Source organism: Pituophis catenifer, unplaced genomic scaffold (genome assembly GCF_029215685.1).
Source record: "Pituophis catenifer annectens isolate HBS135680 unplaced genomic scaffold, rPitCat1.0.hap2 SCAF_8, whole genome shotgun sequence".
NCBI classification, from domain to species: domain Eukaryota; kingdom Metazoa; phylum Chordata; class Lepidosauria; order Squamata; family Colubridae; genus Pituophis; species Pituophis catenifer.
Genome location: NW_027256888.1, coordinates 47175786 through 47198159, shown reverse-complemented (window position 1 = coordinate 47198159; position 22374 = coordinate 47175786). Strand labels below are relative to the sequence as shown.

At 37.7% G+C, this 22374-nt stretch overlaps 1 protein-coding gene across 3 annotated transcripts in view; it reads right to left on the bottom strand.

Annotated features, from left to right (window-relative positions):
• Window positions 1–22374, bottom strand: part of JADE1 (jade family PHD finger 1) — a 77006-nt gene that overhangs the window by 23277 nt on the left and 31355 nt on the right. Inside the window, exons 1-7 of one of the 3 annotated variants that reach the window (XM_070949009.1) lie at window positions 22278–22337; window positions 17240–17291; window positions 16569–16726; window positions 12607–12794; window positions 9727–9938; window positions 6321–6488; window positions 4682–4798 (exon numbers count right to left, since the gene is read on the bottom strand). In XM_070949009.1, coding sequence (XP_070805110.1) covers window positions 4682–4798; window positions 6321–6488; window positions 9727–9938; window positions 12607–12794; window positions 16569–16726; window positions 17240–17242 — 846 coding nt within the window. In that variant the 5' untranslated portion in view covers window positions 17243–17291; window positions 22278–22337. Of the gene's footprint in view, window positions 1–4681; window positions 4799–6320; window positions 6489–9726; window positions 9939–12606; window positions 12795–16568; window positions 16727–17239; window positions 17292–22277; window positions 22353–22374 lie in introns of those variants that run through there. The other 2 variants (XM_070949007.1, XM_070949008.1) reach the window with 2 other exon arrangements.

Below are 22374 nucleotides of genomic sequence, written 5' to 3'. Positions count from 1 at the left end.
TCGCTTGGATGTTGTTTGAGAACACATACGGTCTCGAAAAGTTTGTCTTTTGGATACACGGTCCACACCTTGAGATCGTTGAGCGTAGGACCCGCTGAGTCCAGAGAAGGCCCGAAAGGGCTGCCGCTGATTATAAGGCACATATCTGCGCTCCAGCCTGCGATAGGAAGATGGAAGGATCTTACGTTTATCTTTATCTTCCACCAGGAGAGGCTCCAGAGCCGCACCAAACAAAGAAGGGGCTTTGAAGGCTGATGAAGCAAGTTTCCATTTCGCTTTTGAGTCAGCTTTCCAGTTACGGAGCCAAAACATCCGTCGATTGGTGACAGTTGATGCCAAGGCGCAGGAGGCAAACTTAGCAGCGTTTAAGGAGGCATCAGCCGAATACTCCGTAGCCGCCATGATTTTGTTGATATCTTGATGTATGCGCGCGTTGTCGGGAGACGCTCCTGCAGTTGACGGAGCCAGATTAATGATGCTCTATTGAAGAATGACATCGCCGTGGCCGCTTTGATCGCCCAAGCAGCCGCCTGATGCGCCTTTCGAAAACCAATTTCAACCTTTTTTTCCTCAGACTTCAATCCGTTCATGGAATCTGTAGAGACCACCGAAGCCGATGATAGGCTGGCTACTGGCGCATCCACAGATGGCAAGGCCAATATATTCTCCAACTCCGAAGCCACACAATAAAGCCGTTTGTCCAACCCACTTGGAGCTGTTAAGGACCCAGGCTGGCCAAAAGCGGTCTGAACTACGTCAGCAAACAGTGGAGGACAAGGAATAACGTCCTTCTCCGGTTTAGAAACCTGAAACAAGGCGTCGTGTGGAGCCGAAGACTGCTTGCTACTGTCAGATGAAGCAGCTAACAGACCAAATTGAGTGGTGACTTTTGCCTTGTGCAGAAGAGATTTAAAAATAGAAGGTCGAAACAGACCCGTCAATACAGGTTTCTCAGGTTGGAGGCCTTCATCCTTGGAGAATTCGATGTCCTCTGAACATTCGTCAGCCTGTTCCGACTCCTCTGAAGAGGCATAGTCCGCATGAGTCAGGACAGGCGCTTTGGCAGGTTGAGTGGCACGAGCCTGTGCGTTGTAGCTGGCAGTGGAAGGCTGTGCACTGCCTGAACCTTGTTGTAGACCTGCCGCTAAAATTTTTGCTAAAGCGTCCGATAGCATAAACTGAAGGTCCAGCTGGGCGGTGGGTTCCTCCGAACGGAGTCCCGCCGCTGTCGGAGTGAAGGTAGCTTCAGGCGCACGTCTGGGTCGCACAGGTTGGTCAATTTGAGGAGCCAACGAAACATTTGGCAAAGACATTGAGACCCCTTTGGAGGTTCCCAAATTCGAGACCGCAGGAGACCGATGGTCACTAGAATCGGAAGTCTCTGGATGAGACAAGGAAGCACCGTCCCTAGGTACAAGTTGAGAAGAGGATCCAGGGTCCTCTGCATCCTCAGAACAGGTCATTTTTCTTGGCCTTCTCAAACTGCTTCTCAAGTATCTTGTGACGCCGCAGCTCAGCCTTGTTCTGAGACAGAGGCAGCGATGAATGAGAGGCTTTGGTTGTCTTGCTGGAAGCCCTTTTAGCACGCTTGCGCACAGCATGATGTTGACTTAGAATCACGGGAGGACTAAACTCCTGCTCAAGGTCTGAAGACAAATCTGAATCAGCCATCTCTGAATCACTAAATTAATGTGGAGGCTGAATAAGATATTATCTGAAATTAAAGTAGTAATGAGGCCGATCTGCCTATGCAGAACCACAGAAAGTCTGGCAATAACAGTCAGTGTCCAAAATCGGGTGGCACCACGCGCCCCTTCAATGCCCGCAGTACTGACTTTCTCCAGGCACAGGGGCAAGGCGCTCAACGTCAATCAGCAGCTCACCACCTAATAGTCACCTCAAACGCCGACTGGAAAGGATTCGATGACTTCAAAATGGCGGCCGCCAGTTTCAAGTCCCCCAAAATGGCGGCCGCAACGGAAAAATGGCCCGAAAAGCAGTTCTGCGGTCTCCTTTCAGCCGGATCGATAGGTGAACTGTGAGGCGAGCCTGGACCTCAGAGTATGCCGTTAGGCATCGGCAGTGACTCCGGAGCCACCCGAACAGATCGGAGCTGAGGCGCTCGTGGCTGTACCAACTCACCAGTTAGCCAACGAGACCCCGGCGGCTGAAGTTTCCGCGGATCCGCCCAGCCAGGTCGGAATCCAGATTGCTGCCTGTCACTAGCTGAAGGGAAGGAGTGGAACGGTCTGGAGCCCCAGACGCGTTACCGCCCCTGGCAGCCTCACTAATCCCACGGCGCAGCTCCTCTCACAGAAATGAAGCAAAATAATAAACGAAAATAAATAACGAAAAAGTAAGTCAGCCAAGATATCCAAAATTGCAGGAATGCAACAAAGGTAGAAGTTCCCTCAGAAACTGAGTGAGAAAGACTGGCGTGGGTGTCACAGAGTGGGCGTGGTCAGCCAAGGAGAGAGAAAAAAATCTGCACTCAGTTTCCCCAGCAACATGAAAGAAAGAACCCAGCCAATGGATTGGAGGAGCAGTGTACTGGAAAAAGACTTGGAGGAGAATAAGAAAGGATGAGAACTTTCATAGTTCAGCATTTCTGATCACTGAAGGCAATGACCCAATTATAGACAATTACCAGACTTCATGGGCAACTTCAGAGATCCGATAAGAGAAGTAACAGAGACCCATCAGATCCAGAAGCTTAAACAGGGTAATAGAAGGGTCCGGCTGAATTCAAATTAATCACTGCAGAGTTACATGAGAGCAAAGCAGCTCTAATTTCTCAGTTTAGACAAGGACTGAATGCTCAAATTGGCACTAAGATAATATGGCAAGGATTGCAACAGAATCTGGACCAGATCTACAACCTTATCTGTGATCATTGACTCTCGTCTGGAAGAGATGCAAAAAGCCAGATAGAGCTCACTATTCAACCTTCTCCCCATTGATGCCGATGGGGACCGAGTTGGGGGGAAGAGGAACATATGCAAATAGGAACAGCAGTGAGAACCATAACTGCTGAAGAAAGGAGCACAGAGAGCACTCTGTTTTTACTATGGAGAATCTGGTCATATAGTAAGAACATGCCTGACCAGAGAATCCAGAAGAAAGGAAAGACCTCCTGGCCAGAATGTGGGAGTGTGCCACACTGGGCACAGAGTCCAAGCCCAGGGAAACAACAGGCCCTCTTTCAAGAGCTTGCAGGAAGGGCTATTCAATCATTAAAGAGGGCTCAACATATCTAAATTAAGGTAAGTTGTTCCGTTACTTTGATTTTATCACAAGGTCAGAATATTTGAAAGAGCCACTTCACTATCCTTCTATATTAGGCAGGGTAATTGGGGGACTTCCCATAGTTGCTCATGCCTTTCCTAAGTGGACAGCTGTAAAAATCATTAAACTTTCCAGAACGACATTTTGAGATTTCCCAGATCTTGTCCAAATCCTAAACATAAAATGCACTTGATCTCATTCTTAGAACAAACTCCTCTTAATTTCTATTTCAGTCTAAAGCTGCTACAATAGCAATTGATCTGCTTCCTTGAATACCCTGCATATTTGTTCAGAATTTTGAATCCTATTAGAAATAGTGTTCAACTAAGAAGCATAACCTTGGGCAACACAGTTTGATGGAGTAATATATTAGTGATCTCCTAACCATTTGCTCTCTGAAGACTGAAAAATCAAATACAATTTGACAAATATGTTAACTGTTAGATATTTATGTTATCACTAATAATTAATCTGCTAGATAGCAATGTTGCTCTAAATGACCCACAATGAACAGACAGGCTTCTGAAGACCATTTTCAGAAATGAAATTAAAACAACTCTGGCCAAAACAAGCAAAAATAACTATCTGAAATGAATCAGCGAACACCTAGTTTTCACTGAACTTGCTCAATTAGAAATGTAGTGAAGTGCTTGGTATTTCTCATTTAACATTACATTCAGTCACACTAGTTATTTTAAAAAAATAAATCCATTCATCTGTACCTACTAAATTAGATATAGATCAAGATAAATATAGCTAAGTAAATTGCAAATTCAGCAGGTAATGCAAGGAACTCTGAACAAAGATAGGGACCAAATGATTTCCAAAGTAAATAATTACGACAGGCAAATGGTAATAAAAAAATCTAACAATCAGATGACAAGTGTAATTGGCATATAAACAAGAAAACACTGAACAAGCTCCAAGAAGCCAAGAAAAAGAAGATATGACACAGCACACAAAGGAATATTAACAAAGAAGAGAAAGAAGAAGGAGATCGAATATTAAAAAATTTCTTCAGCAAAAAAGATGTCAAAGACAATGGCAATTTCAAAAGCCAACTAAAAAAAGGTTAAATCACAGTGATGATTTATAACCATCAAAGAGTTCACACTGAACACAGATTTAATAGTATGGCAATGAGGTTCTCAAACCCAATGCAGACTAGCCCAAATGTGTGTATCTAAACAAAAATCCTAAATTAATATTGTAACATTAATATATGTAATGTCCCAATTGTTGTATATACGCTGCCAATGTCAGTGCTGCTTCTATAATTTATTTTATTAAAGTAACAAGGATATAACATGTGAAGATCACTATAAAAGTTAGATAAAGAGCTTTGGCCAGGTTTTTGTAATGATTACAGTTGCTCAGAATACTAAGAGCTGTTTACCTGTATAGATGCCCCAATCTTCTCATTACAAAGACTGCATACCAGGGCCCATCTACTGCTGGGAATATGAGAGACTTTTGTAATGGGCTCCATCTTTTCTGGGCTACCAATGCTCACCTAAGAATAATTGGAAAAAATAATACATATTTTTAAAAACCAAATAGCAGCTAAAGTAAAATTATCTTCTACTTACTGACCTTCAGATTGTCCCATCAGACCAATATTTCAAGTCATCTATTACTTTATCAAACTATATCCCATTTTAAAAATTCTTAAGGATGGGAAATAAATTGATTCCATTTTTATCTTGTGCTTCCTCCTAAATTACAGCAATAAACAAGATTCTTCACGCATAGAAGTTTGGCCTCATAACAAGCCGTGATAGTAACTGGCCAGGGATGAAGACTGGAATGTGAACTGGGTAGGAATTTGAACTTGTTATCCTCTGGCCAACTCTAATACAAATTCCCTACTGTAGCCCAAGTTAATGTTTGATTAACAAGTTAAGTGAACAACAGTGCATCTTTTCCACCATATTCTTGTATTCTAATGACTACGAAAAAAACATGTGGATTTGCTTTTATCCTGGCCTAAGGGAACCTTTCAAGTTATGTGCAAGATTCTCTTTTTTAATGATGGAATAATCTGATGTTCATTGGAAATGTCATGTTTTTCTTCTAAAACTCTTGAGAATCGAAAGAAAAATAAACAATCCAGAACATCCCTGAAATGGTTTGTTTTGCATGCAATTATGTATTTCTATATTCCATTAGCCTTCCATTTGCAATTGTTATAGAATTACATTATATCCTTTTATTCTCCCTTATAATAGAAGGAAGATAGCAAATAAATATCTTTTAATCATGGCTCCAAAATCAGTCATTAACTAGAATTGGTTCCACTTCCTAATAATGTTCATACACTCTACTACTCTACTCTAACAAGAAAACTCCTTAATGGCAACCTCCTATTACCCATCTCCTACTATTACATGGTAATATTCAAATTCAAACTATTTCAAATTCAAAACACTCTATTTCAAGTCTGAACTTTTTGTTTTGACCGTGAAATCTGTTTCATATTTGAAAAAGGCTGTTTCAATCATTATGGAAATGTTCCTAGCTTTAAAATAGCTCTACTGATCTCAAACACAGTTACACAGTGATCAAATCTATCTACTTTGGATCCTAAAAGCATTATTTCAAAATCAAAACTATTTTTTCAAGCTCAAAATCAAACATTCTGAATTTCAAAATGGTTTGAACTTGAAATGTTTTCTGTACCTCTGACTGCTATCAATCCAAAATCTCAGGAAGTTTACCAACAAGTAATTATATTTCAAGACTGGAGAACTTGCTAGTGATGCTAGATTACAATTTTCAGGATCCCTTATCATTGACCATGATGTAAATCAGCAACATCTTGAAGTCAACAGGTTCCCCTCTAATTTCAAGTATAAATGGGTTAACAATCTCTTCAATTATTAGGGATGGGCTCCACATTATAAATGTTAACACAGTCTGCTATGATAACCAGTGGCACCAATATAATTCTCATTACTAGCCATAAAGTTGTATGTATGAATCAATATCTGCCACTCTGAACAAAGACATAAAAAAAACAACCCTGAAACACCAACCTCTGGGATCCAGAGGGCACAACTAACATGGACCCACTTGGTACCACTTCGAGTTGGTTTCATAGCTCCACCTTTCTTGGGACACAACAAACATTTTGGCTGGACACCAAGAGCACAGGTTCGACATAACCAGCTGCCTTCGGGAACTTTTAGGATGCCATAACATGCCTGAAAAAAAGAAGAAAAAGTTAGCAGAGAGGTATAAACAGGACACTTCATTTGTAACAGCTTATTGTTAATAGTTTTTAGTATTTATATATTACCTCCCTCATTAGCTGATACCCGAGTTGAGAAGCTTAAATTACAAATGAATAGGTGAAGCTGATGATTATTAGTTTATGTCTACAAGAATAAGGCTCATGACAACAAATTTGAATTCTGCTAATAACACATTTAGGCTAATTCTAAGATTGCCTTCATATCTTTCATTCCATTCCATTTCAGCAAACCTAATGAAGTTTGTTTCTTTTAAAAAATCAAACAAAACAAGCCAAGCCCATTCTCTGGATCATGGTTGAATACTTTTATGAATTCATAATACCTTGCTGCTAAAATGGCTTCTTAGTAGCTTAAACTCAATGTAGCTGTGGGGTATCAGCTGAATTAAAGCTTCTCAAATTTATCTACTGGACCACAGCCAAGATGGCTGTGATGTTAATTGCAGACATACATTCTCAACCACAAAGAAGCAATTTTTAGTAATCATGGGACTCTGGCCATGTTTATAACTGCTTCTAAGTTCACAAAGCTATGAAATAGACCAAACAATGTGTAATAGAAGGAGCTAAAAAAGGGAACTGAAGATCTATCCTAGCCAGCTGTGCTGCCAAAGGGAAGGCAGATTGTATATGAATAATGATTATTTCAATTGGAGTTAAGCCAACATTTTATTAACTAAAATAAAAGCCTAAAACATATCTGTGTCCACCTTGACAGCTGAGAACAACTTTAAAACAACCATAAAAAAACCCTCCCCCCAACCGCCCCCCAAAAAAAGGAGGTCTTCCAAGAACATAAATACAGTGTCAGCCCTGGAGGACATCTTTTTATTTGGATCTTCAGGGATGCCACACTTAGTGCTGTGGGAAACTGGGAGGGGAGATTGCATAGAGTGGTGGAGATATTTAACCATAATAACATTCCTTTCTCTGAGAGTCAATGACATTCGGTTCTGCACCTGGAGTGGCGTGACTGGGAGGCATCTCCTGTTGGGACAGTGCATTGACTGGACCATATGATGGACATGTGGGTGCACGGGAAGGAACTTGGATTTTCTTTTGGGTGGGGAAAACCTGGAAGCTTTCAGATTCGGGTTTTCCCAGATGTGCCAATATGACATCTCTAATAAAATGGAACTTTGAGGAATTTCTAGCCTCTGAGTCTTCTTTCGTTGGGGGTGTTGCTTGGAACCCTGACATACAGTTTCTCTGGACCTGGCTGAGTTTCTTCCTCAAAGAAAAGATGCAGCAATGACATTAATTATTCTTCTGGCAACAGATATGGTGTTCGTAGAGAGGCCATTGCTTCTGATGTTTTAAATGTTTTGTGGCTCAATATAATTAAAAAAGCAGTAAGAATAACTCAGTTGATCAAGAATTTTAAATGTATAAAATGCTCAAAATCAGCTCAAATCATAAAAATGTCCTCTTCACTGGGCTATCATAATTTACTGACAAAACCACTCAATTAAAAAAAAAATCCTGGAGAATAAATACAGAGTGTATTTCTTCCTCAACAGGAAACAACTCACAGAAATGTTGATTAATATTGGGCCAGTCACTCTTTCTCAGTCCAGCCCACCTCACAAGATTGTTGTTGTACGGAAAGCAGGAGGAAGGTGTGTTGGATATGTTAGTTACCTTGAGTTATTTTGAAAATAAAGGTGGGATATGTACAAATAAACAAAAATACAACTATCCACAATTCTTTGAAGAAGAAACGTGCAATTTTTAAGAACAGAATTTTGCATGGTGTGGTGGGAACTACATTTAGAAGGAAGTACAGTAAAAAAAGGACAAGGACAATATTTAAATGCAATCTACATTGTTATTATTAAGGTAATATTTTTGTTGCATTAAAAAGTATAGTTGGTGGGGATTTTCAAGTCAGAGAATTTGGCAGCTACACCCAAAGTCCTCAATTGTGAAAACAAACCTGGGATCTGAGATTATACTCATCTATCTTAACAGAAACATAAATACATTCTATCTTTTACATAAAGGAAAATATAACTATACTAGTATTTCTTACAGATGGGCTGAGCTAAATTCATCAATGGTAATCCATTCTCCACATAGAGATGCATAACCTTTTCCAAAAGGTAAAGCATCTACTTTGAGAAGAGAAACTCTTTGAAACTCTTCTTAAGGCATAAAAGGAGATTGATCAAAACTCTTATCTCCCTTTGGAATGCTTCCCAAAAATATGACAAAATGGTAGATTTACAGGCAAGAATACGTTGAAGCCAAATGGACAGCAACTGATCAAGCCTAAGAGGTCAAACATTCAAAATAAAGCAAAAAAAAAAAAAAAACCACATGAAACCAAATATAGGATTTAAAACTCAGACTGCAAATGAAAAAATGCAACAGCAACACCAACATTCCAAGTAGGAATTTGTGCAACTATATTTTCCAACAAAATGCTACTAAATATCGTAGTTTAGTAACTCAAAATTCTCAAGACACACTGGTCACTAAGCCTCACATAGCACTATGGAACTTTTAATAGCCATGAATAAAAGGTAACATCCATTCCTGGTGATTTCATGAACAGTTTCTTGTGATTTTGTTAACAAAACAGAAGAGTTTTCCACTGCCTTTTTCTTGAATGTTTATAGGTAGTCCTCAATTTATAAACATTCATTTAGCAACTGTTTGAATTAGAATGGCACTGAATAATGTGGCTTATGATCCATCCTCACACTTTGTTGCAGGATCAATTTGAACACCTGTCAATTGGCAGGATTCATTTAATGAAATCAGGCAACTCACACTCCATGACACCTTGGTTAGCTACTGAGATTCTGGTCCCAATTGTGGTTGTTAAGGACCAGATTCTCAGGTTGTCGAGGACTATCTATATTCTATAATATACCTATATTTATTGTTCTATTTTACAAACTTGGTATATTTTATAGAAATCTACCATCCAACTGCTACTCAAGCAAGATCCTGCTTAGCATCTAAGTACAGAGAACATCAGCCAAGTGTTACCAGATGAAACAATTATCCATACTTAGCTCAGTTATCTACCTCATTTCCTGTGTCCCTTTGCCTCTATCAATATACCTCATCATAAACTTCCAAACACCTTCAATATGCTTAGAATGTGCAAAATCCTTATTGCCTCATCACAGTGAAATTATACTAGTGCCAATATTATTGTTGTACATGGTGCTATATACCTGATGAACACAAATATTGCATTTGTCACAGAACACCATCTCATTGCCATCTTCACCATCTGGAGACTGGCAAACGTCACAGACAACGTCCTCATCATACTCGATGCCAAGACCTTCCTCAGTCTCGATAGCATGATTCATATTGTCGTAACACCGTTGCTCAAATTCTTCCATTATCCTCTCCATGGTGTATTCATCTAGTTCAGGCATCCCTGGTAAATTTATATAATGATATTTAATTTTCATATTCATGTTCTCTTTTACTTACAATCTAAGTTTAGCAACATAAACAATCAATGAAATCAAACTGAAAAGGAAATTAAAAAGACTTAGGTTATATTTGATATTAACTACTGCCTTATCTTAACTAGTACAATCAATTTGCCTATCACGTAGAGTTTCATGACGTGAGGCTGAAAGTAAAAAGTGGGTATAAAAATGAACCATCTTCCCAAATGCACAAAAAAATTAAGATTTTGGATTTATTAATTTGCCTTGAAGCAATATGGCAAATGTATTTAAATAGCAAATGTTAGCATAGCTGCCAAATAACAGTGTGGATGAGACAATGTTGTACCTGCCGTAAAAAATTCTTTCCTCAAGTTAGAGGAAGCAAGAATGTTAATTTGCAGGTTTCCGGGAATCTACATCTAGGACACTTATAGAACTCTGTGAACTGACTTTTGGACTGATATTGTTGTGAATTTATTTTTAAAATATTCTACATTACGAAATGCCAAGCAGTTTCATTCAAAACTGCTTTGTCCCAAAAGCTGAGCAGATGTATCATTTAACATGCTAGTATGTATTTGGTTATTTGGTGAAGATCAGATGTGATGGACTTCACATCTAATTGTCTGTAGTCTGCATGGCCATTACCATCATGTTGGAAGCTGCAGCCCAGCAATCAGTTGGAGAAGATAGATCTATACTATGACTCTATGCATCAAGTTACATTAAGCTGCTATTTCTGTCTTCAGAACCCTTTAATTCTGTGAGGAACATGCAGTACTTCTACTCATAGAAAAATATAACATGTTTTAATTTTAATGCTAATGGTATAGTAACATAGAATTTGGACTTGGTATGCATCCTTTCTTTTGAAGTTAATAATATTTTTCGTATAGAAGCCTTGTTTCCAAATATCTTATTCCTGAAAAAAATCCAACTGTTTGAGAGGCTATATATCCAATTATATTACTTCAGGCACAGCAGCCTCTTATAAGAAGAAATCTGAACAAAGCCTAAATTTCTTTCTTAATAGCTGGCATTACTGTGTGCTTCTAATAACACAGTCTGATTTTCAATTTTACAGTAGCTCTTTCAGGTTTCCGAATGCCTTAATAGTAGCTGTTATAATAATATCCCATATTTTAAGAATGATTATTTTAACAATGATTAGATACTTCATAACGAACTGAAACAAAGGATACTTTAAAACCACTGTCACAAATTCAATACTGCGTTGTCCTCAATCAGAGGTGCAAGGTTGGTTTACTGTAATTTGTTATATGTATATATGGGACTGCTCTTCAAATCAATCCAGAAAGGCCAGCTGGTGCAGAACATCATAGTTAAGGATTCTTTGTCCTCTTCATGCCAATTATAAAGAACCTCACAATCAGTTTTCTTCTAGCTCAGTTTAAATTCATTCTTACTGATCAATAGAGAAATCTGTTCTATGGCTATGATGCCTTCTTTGAAACCACTTTCACCGGATAAAAGCTTCTCCTATTAAGTTTGTAGAAAATCTTAAACACTTCGCTCTTCTAGAGGGCTCTTAGAAAATAGGAGGTAAACTACTCCTAACATGTATGTACCTTTTTAAATGTAGCTGGAACCTTCAGTTTGTCTTAAAGTAAGTATGTACGTATGTACGTATGTATGTATGTATGTATGTATGTATGTATGTATGTATGCATGTATGCATATATTACAGGTAGTCCTTCACTTACAACCACAGTTGAGCCTCAAATTTCCATTGATAAGCAAGACAGTTGTTCAATGCATTTTGCCCCATTTTATGACCTTCTTTGCCACAGTTAAGTGAATCACTGCAGCTGTTAAATTAGCGAGACAGTTGTTAAGTGAATCTGGCTTCCCCATTGACTTTGCTTGTCAAAAGGTTCTAAAAGTGATCACATGATCCCGAGACACCACAACTATCATAAACGTATGCCAATTGCTAAGCATTCAAATTGTGATCATAGGGGGCTACAATAGTCATGAGTGTGAAAAGCAGTCATAAGTCACTTTTTTCAGTGCCATTTTAACTTCAAGCAGTCACTAAACAAATAGTTGTAAGTCAAGGATTACTTGTATATATATTTAGAACAGTAAGACCTTGGTTGGCTTACAAAGGAAAACAACAAAAATAAAACCTTAAAAAACAGTGTAGTAAATATATAACTTATAAACTTTTTCCAAGCAAGTCAGAAATAATAATTGGTTAAAATATATTCTACCCACCCTGGAAAAGATCAAAAGATCTTGCTGAAGGGTCTGCAACTGCAATGATTGTATCTAGTACCATCCCATGTTTTTAGATTGCACATCCTAAACAGCATGACTGTTTTATTAATTCACGTAATATTAAGCAGAAACTGGTGTTCCTGATATGCTTTCCCTTTTCCTGCAGACTTCTGCTGAATATCAAAAATCCTAACATATATCTGAGATATTAACATCTAATAATTCAGAAAGTTTATTTTATTTCTGCTAGCTTCCCACTCAAAATCATCCCCCCATTCCAATCACATACAATTTGTTTATAAGCACTTTTTCTCCTCAGCTCTTCCATCCAGATACTACAAATGAGCCCCATATAACTCCTCCCTGTTACTTCTCTAACCTGGAGCCGTAACTGGAACTAGCACTTACCCATCTCTTTGAATTCTTCATTGGCCAGTTCCAGCCATGCTACATCCATGTAGTTAAGGTCATAGCGGCACACACTCTCTGCCAAAGTTCGAATGTCGACATATCCAAGCTCAGGGGGCTCAGAGCCTGAAGACAGGATATATTTCCGAGGTCTTGAAAATACAACAGCTTTTGTTTCAGACACAATCCTGAAAGTGTAGCAAATAGGTGTTCATTGCAGTAATCCTTCTATTTGTACAAAAACCTCAGTCTTTTCATGCGGCTACTGCCAAAGGCTTTGAATTACAATATATTCCATCCCGTCCCAAACTAAAAAATACATTATGTCTGATTTTGCCATTCTACAAAGCTGATTTTTTTCCTTGACATAAGACACTCAATATTGAAGTATTCAATATTGAAATATTGAAGGTATTTTATAAGGTAATTTTTAAAAAAACATAACTCAATAACAAAAAATAAGCCAAGGAGACAGATGATTTCCTGTTATTTTGTATCACCATCGGCAGAAGTGTTAAATCAATTTTGTTATAGCACCATTCAATTGAGGAGACTATTGGAGGAGTTAATAATTTTAGAATATCTTACTATTTTAATTATTTCAGAAATTTATCTAAACTCACTATTCTTCTACTGTAATTTTGACATTATAATTCCAGGGGAGTTGGTGGTAGCAACAAATGAAAGGCTTGAGACACTACCATAGCATGTAAAATAAATACCATGTATGGATGTTTAAAAATTAGCCTTTCTCTTTTAATTTTTGTTTTACTTTATACATAAGCATATGTAAGGATTTTTTTATATTTTATAAACACAATTGTATTTTATGTTTTGTTCTTATGCTTAATATAATCATATACTACTCTGTACAGGTAGTTTTCAACTTACAACCACAATTGAGCACAAAATTTCTGTTGCTATGTGAGACATTTGTTAAGTGAGTTTTGCCCCATTTTATGACCTTTCCTGCCACATTTGTTAATTAAATCACTGATGTTGTTATATTAGTAACATGGTTGTTAAGTGAAACTGGCTTCTCCATTGACTTTGCTTCTCAGAGGATCACAAAAGGTGATCACACACCAACCACAGCAACCATCATAGTCAGTTGCCAAGCTTCTGAATTTTGATCGTGTGACCATGGGGAGGCTGTAACGGTCGTAAGTATGAAAAATGGTCATAAGTCACTGTTTTCAATGTTGCAACTTCGAAGAGTCACTAAACAAATCGTAAATTTCTGTTGATAGGAATATTTGTATTGAAAAGTCACTATAGGTATTACAGGTAGTTCTCAACTTATGACCCCAATCGACCCCACAATTTATATGTTGTTAAGTGAGACATTTATTAAGTGAATTTTGCCCACTTTACAACTTTTCTTGCCACAGTTGTTAAGTGAGTCACTGTGGTTGATAAGTTAGTAACCCAGTTGTTAAGTGAATCTGCCTTCCTCATTGACTTTGCTTCTCAGAAGGTCACAAAAGGTGATCACATGACCGTGGGACAAAGCAAGGGTCATAAATATGAACCAAGCATCTGAATTTTGATCACATGATCATGGGGATGCTGCAAAGGTCGTAACTGTGAAAAACTGTCATAAGTTACATTTTTCAATGCCATTGTAACTTTGAACAATAACTAAACAAACGTTGAGGACTACCTGTACTATATAATAATGTTAATATAAGAACTCTGGAGAAGGAGAGCGGCTCAGATTTCTAATTTACAGGTCTATGAGTATCATGTGTTGAGCCATGAAATTAAATCAGTCCAATTTCACTTTACAGAATCTACAAATATAGTACAGTGAAATCTATATGCTGATAAGCGTGCATAAGTAGCAGGTGATAAAACTTCCTAAAACTACGAAGAAAAATTAATATTTATTATTATCAAAAATTATATAATACAACTTGATAGATGGTGTTAAGACTTTAGGGCATGATCTATTCTAGTCCTACTATAAGAACAGATCCAAGCATCAAATACTGTCAAAAACTTAATTCGTTTTCCTCCAATTTCCCACACTAAACAAATCACATAGCTGTATTACAACACAATGAAAATTCACATCACATGAAAATTTCATCACATCAAAATACATTATATGGATGTTTTAGGAGCAGAACTGTGTACAGAAGGAGTACTTAATAGACAGGCACCTCTGAATGATCACAAATTCTAATAGTATTTACTGACAGGTAAATTAGTAGTTCTACAAATATGGATAGCCAGAAAGCCTACAGTCTTCTCCAATAAATTAGGAAATCTCCCTTCTATAACCAATTTAAGCCCTACAAAAAAATAGGGATAGGCATCCATATGGTGTGTGTAAAAAAAGGAAGAATAATAAACAAGACCAAGGTAGTTGCTATTAACTACAGGTTAACATATTTGATTCAATTCGGTATTTATTAATCAATTCTCTGGTAGAATCTAAATAAAATTATATTCACATTAGAAGAAATAGTACAGGCTATTCTACTTTTAAAAAATGTTTTTTTGAAATCTACAGATCTATCACACCTGGATTTGAATTTGCATGCTCAAGTAAATTAATTTAGACTAAAAACCACAGGATATCCCTCACAATGCGATCAAAGGGTACCATTATATATAAAAAATGCAATTGTGTTGTTCTTTACCTAAAGCAATTTCACAAACCCTTCTATGAAAATCTCCCTGAACTGCTCACATTACCTTTTATAATATTTAAATTCCACACTATATTCATCAACAGTCTAGATTTCAAAGTCACCAATATGAATAGTTTTAAAAGTGAATCTCTTTTAAATTTAAGAAGAACACAAAACTGCATGCAGAAAGTGTGTGGTTTATTTCTCACCATTTCTACTTAAAAGGAACAAGTGGCAGGTGACACGAAAAACCTTTGCCTGAAGCGGTCTGCATGTGCTACTGATTCAAGCAATAATCTAATCTATAAAGAATTCAGCAGCTTCTCATGTTCCTAAATTGATTACACTGTTGAAATTAAAACACTAGATATATACATTTTTATTGATGTGTTGACTAACATGGGTTCATTTTAGATGTGTGTTAAAAGTATTTCAGAATTCTGCAGAGTATATTTTTGCTGCTCGTAGAATTTGTTGAGTTTTATTATAAACAGCTTTGGTTTTTATGCACAGACTGAGAAACAGACTTTCTAAAAAAAATACAAGTCAGATTTAATATCTGCATGGAGATTAATATCTATATCTATCAAAATGTCTATTTTGTTAAGATTTAGAATTCATGTCTCTAGAACTGCTGCCCCTGTGTTCCATGCCACTTTCCAGTTTGAATTGTCAATTAATGCTTCAAATTCAGATGTGAGAAAGTTGAATTTACTTGTTTATGAAGTCTGGACTGATATAGGAACAAATTGTACTGTTTCCAAAAGGTTAAAGTGAATCTCCGGTTAGGAGGAACTATTTTTCTGGCAGTACAAGAGACTTCCTTCTACCACTACATCAAGTTAAAAATAAGTCCTCAGCCTGCTATGTAAAGTGCTTAACTTGTGAGTAGTAAATCTGCTGATGAGTAAGGTTTTGCTCATATCTGCCACCTGAAATGAAGCTGCTGCAATACTTTAACAGTGAAAAATCAGTTGCTGGGGAGTATTGCATTTCACACAGCAATCGTATTATGGAATTATCAGACAATCTATTAAAATACCATCAACCAAACAATGGATTTACATGACATGCTGAGTTCTTGTTCATTAACTCTTATATTACTTTTCAATAACGGGAAGTAATCCAGTTATTAATATTAATCCTAAAGAAGATTAAGACCCTGCCTTCTTTTTCATAGACAGCATATACCCTGAGATAAATCCAAATTATGGAACACTACACTTTCAGAGTAATGAAGTATACATTTTTAAAAAATTGTTTAAAAGATGAGGGGTGGGGGGGGGGTGTTTCCTTTTTGTAACTGGCTGTACCAAAATATACCTGGCTACTGGTTCTGGTATAGTTCCTGGGCTGACTGGCACCTGAACACCTTTCTCCCATTCTTGTCTCCAGGGATCTGCCAGCACATAATACTCATCAGAATTCAGCTGGGAAGAATCGGGCAGCTTCATAGCAGTGATCAGGTCTGTTCTAAACACCTGGAAAGACACAGAGAAAGAGAAATGACTAGACAGCCCATGACACATTGAGGCATCATTTCAGGGATATTTCCTTACCAGATTCCTCAACATCTTCAACAATGGTAGAGCTCCTAATGTACTTTAAATGTTTTTAAAAACTCAGGGAGATAGTCAAAGACATATCTGCCTTGAAAATAGCCTGTGCTGAACTGTATAGCACAGTCAGATCAGGAGGTGACATGTTTTCTGATATTTTGTATTGCGTCATAAAATCTTTATTATAATTCTATGTCATAAATTTTTACAAAATCTGCCAAATTTTAATTTCATGAGAGCTATGGGAGGTTCCAGATTTTGGATGCGTTCTGTAAGCTAGCCCACTTAAGATACCTTGGGGTTCCAAAATTGTTGCCCTACAATGCACTGTTAAAGATTATGGGAATGACAGTTTTAGTAGTATATGTTTACAGTGACATGTCATACTTCTACTGTATAATTCAGTTTCTAGGAAAACAGTGAAAGGCCTCTCACCATTAACTACCATGCCCTTTCAAGTATCCAGATGTTCATCTGTATTGCCATGCTGAACCAGAAATAAAAAACATGTCCACCTTTGATTTAATGACCACCCCAATTCATATGATCCATTCAAAAAAGTTTTAATTATCAGCTGTTCAAAGACTTCCTAAATGAATCCCCAAATAGGACGCCAAACCCAAGTACTGTAAATTTTCCTTTACTTAGTTCAAAGGGAAGTACTGTACCTAAGTCACATATTATTTTATTGATATCTTTTTTAAGCCAAGACCTGTATTTCCTAGTTTCAGAGTTCAAAGCTAATCATGCACCCATGGCCAATTATAAAACCTATCTACTTTATCTCAAACAGTTTAAATACTATTGAAAAATATAACTCAAAGGAATGTCAGTAACATAACAGGCAAATTCTGGGTAAAAGAAATAATGAAACTGAAGAGTAAATACGTATCCTTACATTTCACAAACCATCAATCTATTCTTTGGCAATTACAATCTAGTGACTTTGTGACATCTTTTTCAAAAGATATATGAGCATCAACTTTTTAGTACAATTATCATAATTTAAGAAGAGGATAGGGCTGCAGACCCAGTATTTACTGAACCGACGTAAATTGTTGTCAGTATTCTTTCAACATGAAGTAAACACTGGCTGTAAATAAAGCTCAAGGGATGATTGCCTTTATATTGTATGGAGACCATTGTAGCACTTTAAAAAGTACAATGAAAATTGAGCCTGAAGCCATTCCATCAGTTACATATTCATTTATTCCTATTCAGCACTCAGCTGATATAAGCAAGGTCTGTGCCTATTTCATCTGAAATATTGATCTGTACAAGCACTATGCCATTGGGAAGAACATCTCCACTGAAGTTGAAGATGTACACACCTCCTGCAGAAGGTGGTATATTTCTCAGAAGCAGGCAGAGCAAGTCACAATGCATATCCACAAACACATGTATATTCATACTACGTTGGCTGAGAATTCTGGAAATCCCACAGATCTCAGGGAAGACTAGCATGGACCAAACCAAACCAGATACATACAGGTAGTCCTCAATTTACAAGAGTTCGTTTAATGACCAAAGTTACAATGGCACTGAAAAAAGTGACCTATGACCGCTTTTCACATTTATAATTGTTGCAGCATCTTCATGGTCACATGATAAAAATTCAAAGGCTTGGCAACTGAACCATATTTATGACAGTTGCAATATCCTAGGGTCATGTGATCACCTTTGGCAACCTTCCGACAAGCAAAGTCAATAGGGAGGGAAGCCAGGTTCACTTAACAACTGTGTTACTAACTTAAGAATTGTAGTGATTCACTTAACAACTGAAGCAAGAAAGATCGTAAAATGGGGCAAAACTCACTTAACAAATATCTCACTTAGCAACAGAAATTTTGGGTTCAATTGTGGTCGTAAGTTGAGAACTACCTGTATTACCTATAACGACTTTTCAATACAAATATTCCTGTCAAGAGAGATGTTTTGAATCAATATGTTTTAAAAGCTACAATATCACCTACCATTCAAATACACTATTCTCCAGCCTTGGCTTAAAATTTTGCTTTGGACCTGAATGCATTTAAAAGTAGTCGTGTACTTTGTATAATATAAGACTCAAGTCAGTTACAAGGAAGCAGAGATGGAATTCTCGCTATGCCATGTGTCCTAACAGGAGTATACATCTGTATCAAACGAACCTCAACTTATGACCATTTGCCGTTACAGAGGCACTGAATGAAGGGACTTATGACTTGTCCCCGAGGATACAGCTGCTTCAGCGCCCCTATGGTCACATTATCAAAATTTGGGTGCCTGGCAGCCTGCCCACATTTATGAACATAGTAGCACGTTAACTCCCCTCACCCAAACAACCCACCTACCTCCTACCTCCACATCTATACCCTTTTAACTTCCTACATTCTGCCGCCCCTGCTGTCCTTCACATCTTCTTCTGCTACTGACTTCTGCTCCTGATGAACCATGCCCAGCCAGGTCCTTTGCAAAGCAGCTGTTGGTCGCACAAGGGTTTCTTCCTAAGGTTGCACGCAGCAATTTCATGTGGCCAGCTGCCTTGTGAAGGACCAGGGAGGACAAACCTCATCAGCAACAGGAGCAAGAAGACAGCAAAAGTCAACAGAGGACAGCAGAGCCCTCAGAGTGCAGGATGGTGAGGTTGATGGCTGGCAACTGGTTGTATCTGAATTTTCCCAGGGCAGGTGTGGCTTTGTGCCACACTGCTGTGGATGCCATTTTGCGCCAAAGTGCTGGGCTAAGTCTTCCTGGAGTGGCTACAGCTTTGCACTGTGGTTCAGGGGCTTCTTGCAGCATGGCACACCAAACTTTTGAGTCACAATGTGGAAAGCATCCCCAGAGTAATATGGTTCTGGGGCTGCTTGCTACCCCAAAGCAGGGTGCAGGGCAAACAAAATGGAAGAAAATAGGCGGGCAGAATAGGCAGTTGGGGGGAGTGGAAGGCAAGGCAACCCCTTAACTTACTTAAAGACTAGTGAAATTAGGCTAACAATGGCAAAGTGGTGTGCCATTGCTAAGCAATGTGGTCATGTGACACCACACTTCACAACTACATCACTTATGATGTACTACCTCCTGGTTGTAAGTCAAGGACTACCTCAATAGTGCATTACCATGTTTCTGCCAATCTATTTTATTATCTCTTATTTGTTCAAGCAGAAACTATAAAGTGGTAAGCATTAAAAGGAGGACTATAAATGCTTCTTCCTACAGAATCCTGACCGCAAAATATTACAAAGTAACAAGAATAATTCAAGACCAGCATTCCATTCACAACCTGTGAACTATACCTGCTGAATGCCATGGGTCACATAGAGATATTCACCAAGAGTTTTAAAATATGCTGGGACAGGGTGTAATAAATATTAATTAAATTTGCTATAGAGAAACTAGATCAGCTCGTGCAATGACAGCAAGGATCACTTGCACATCAACCACTTTAGAAGAACTGAGCTCTACTTAAAAGCAATCAGTTCAAGAATGGGGAGAGAGACAAGAGCAGCAAAACACTGCTTATCTGGCTGAAATAACTGAAACAGCATATCATGGAATGAATTTCAATGCTTCAACGGACAGATTCAAAACAAATGCTCTGAAAATGATTCTACACATTTTACAAACACTGCTGGTGGTAATGTAAATATGTTTCACACATCCTGCCTCATAAATTAATCCATCTTGCAACACTGAATTATCTGAATCATTCCTCTTTCATTTACAGGCGTTATGCACATTTTATTTACAGATTGCTTAATTCATCTGGATTAACATCAAAATTATAAATAAAGATTTTACTGGTTGGGTTTCATCCAGAATAAGAGTATTACATCCGAACAGGAATATCTAAGTAATTTAAGATTGATTTGTCCAACTCGATGCCTCCAAGCTGTCATGCAGTTGAACCTGCAGAGCTACCCAGAGTTGACTGGAGTCAGGTGGCACCGGAATTGAATGAATAATAATCCCATAATAATTCCATTCTGGAACTTAATTTCTGGGACTGCAACTTCAAGAACTGGCTATAAATTCTGAGGGTTTCAGGCTGGAAAAGACTGATTTAAGATTCCACTTTTCCCATCACCCACAATCAAATTCAAAGGATGGGCAGAAGCATGAAAAACCTTTCACATGGCACCAATTAGATAGGGTAGCTCCTCCTCTAAATTGGAGTAGGGAACACTCCCTAAAAACCATTTTTGAAATCATTCCGAAAATAAGTGTATATGTGTGTGCATGTTGTATTTCTATGTGTGTGCATGTATGTGTGTGTACAGTATGAATATGTATATATCTGCATGCATAGTAAACAAAAAGATATCCAGACAGAAGTATATGCCAGACATTCAGGACTTTTATATATGTATTGATTTTGGCTAGCTCAGGGAAAACCACCACACTGTGAGTATTTCTGCACCTGAACATTGTGAAGAGTTGGCTACAAGACAAAGGAGAATTTAATGGAACATCAAGGATATAATTTCCAAGAATCAACAATCTGACTACTATTCCTGCTGTTCTGCAGATGCAATCAGCATGCCTAGAGACAATCATGTAAAATTGCTATATCTAAACAGTGAATGGTACACAACTCTTCACCTATCACTTTTTAGGCATTAGGATGCCTAATAAGCTTGTTTTTCTTTTCTATTTTCATCACTTTTTTCCCTCTTTCACACTGCATCTTTTATAGATGACAGCCTAGTTTGCTGTTAATCTTATGCTGCTCTTTGGGACCCTTTTCAGCTGAAGAATAAGATAAAACACACTGATTAATTAAATATAGAGAACTTTGCAAGTAAGATTTTGCAGTTAATCCACTGAAACAAGGCTCAATATAAATCATAGAGAATACATGCATGTACATAATAAAAAGAAAAGGAAAAGGAAAACTAGTCGGAATTAGAAGAATACATTACAACTCCTCTATCTCGTGATAGCTCTTTTTCAAGCATAAATGCTTCATCAATAAATAATGTCCAAGTTGTTTTGATAAATAACCATCTGCCACAACCTATAATGGCAACAGTGACCTTTATATAAGTAATACAGAATAAAAGTTAAGAGGGGTGGATGTCAAGACCCAAAACATAATTTATTTCAGAAACATCCAACTAAGTAAATATTCATATTTTCTACTCTTGATACTCAAGGAACGTGACCATTTGTAATTCTTATACCCATTTGCATCTTACCAAATCCACTGTGTAAAGCAAAACAAATTCCTATTTCCTGTTTTTCTGCAGGAAAAAAATGCATAAAAAACATTTAACAAGACAAATGTGTCTAGTTTCACTTCGCTAAACAAAAGTTCTTATTTATCAATCTGCTGTAATGATTAATAACATACAGAAAACACTCCTAAATAACATTTCCACTCTTTACCAATAAATTGGGGAAGGGGGGGAGAGAAAAAAGGAAAAGGAAGAAAAAAGAAAAGAAAATTGGGTTGGTGCTAAACCAATCCAATATTCATGGCTAAATAACTAACTTGATGCTGGCAGGGACTGTGGCAGCAGCTGAGCTCCCTGATCTCCTGGCCAGAAGAAAGGTTGCTGGGTGCCAGCTGAGATGGAGCGGAAAAGGAA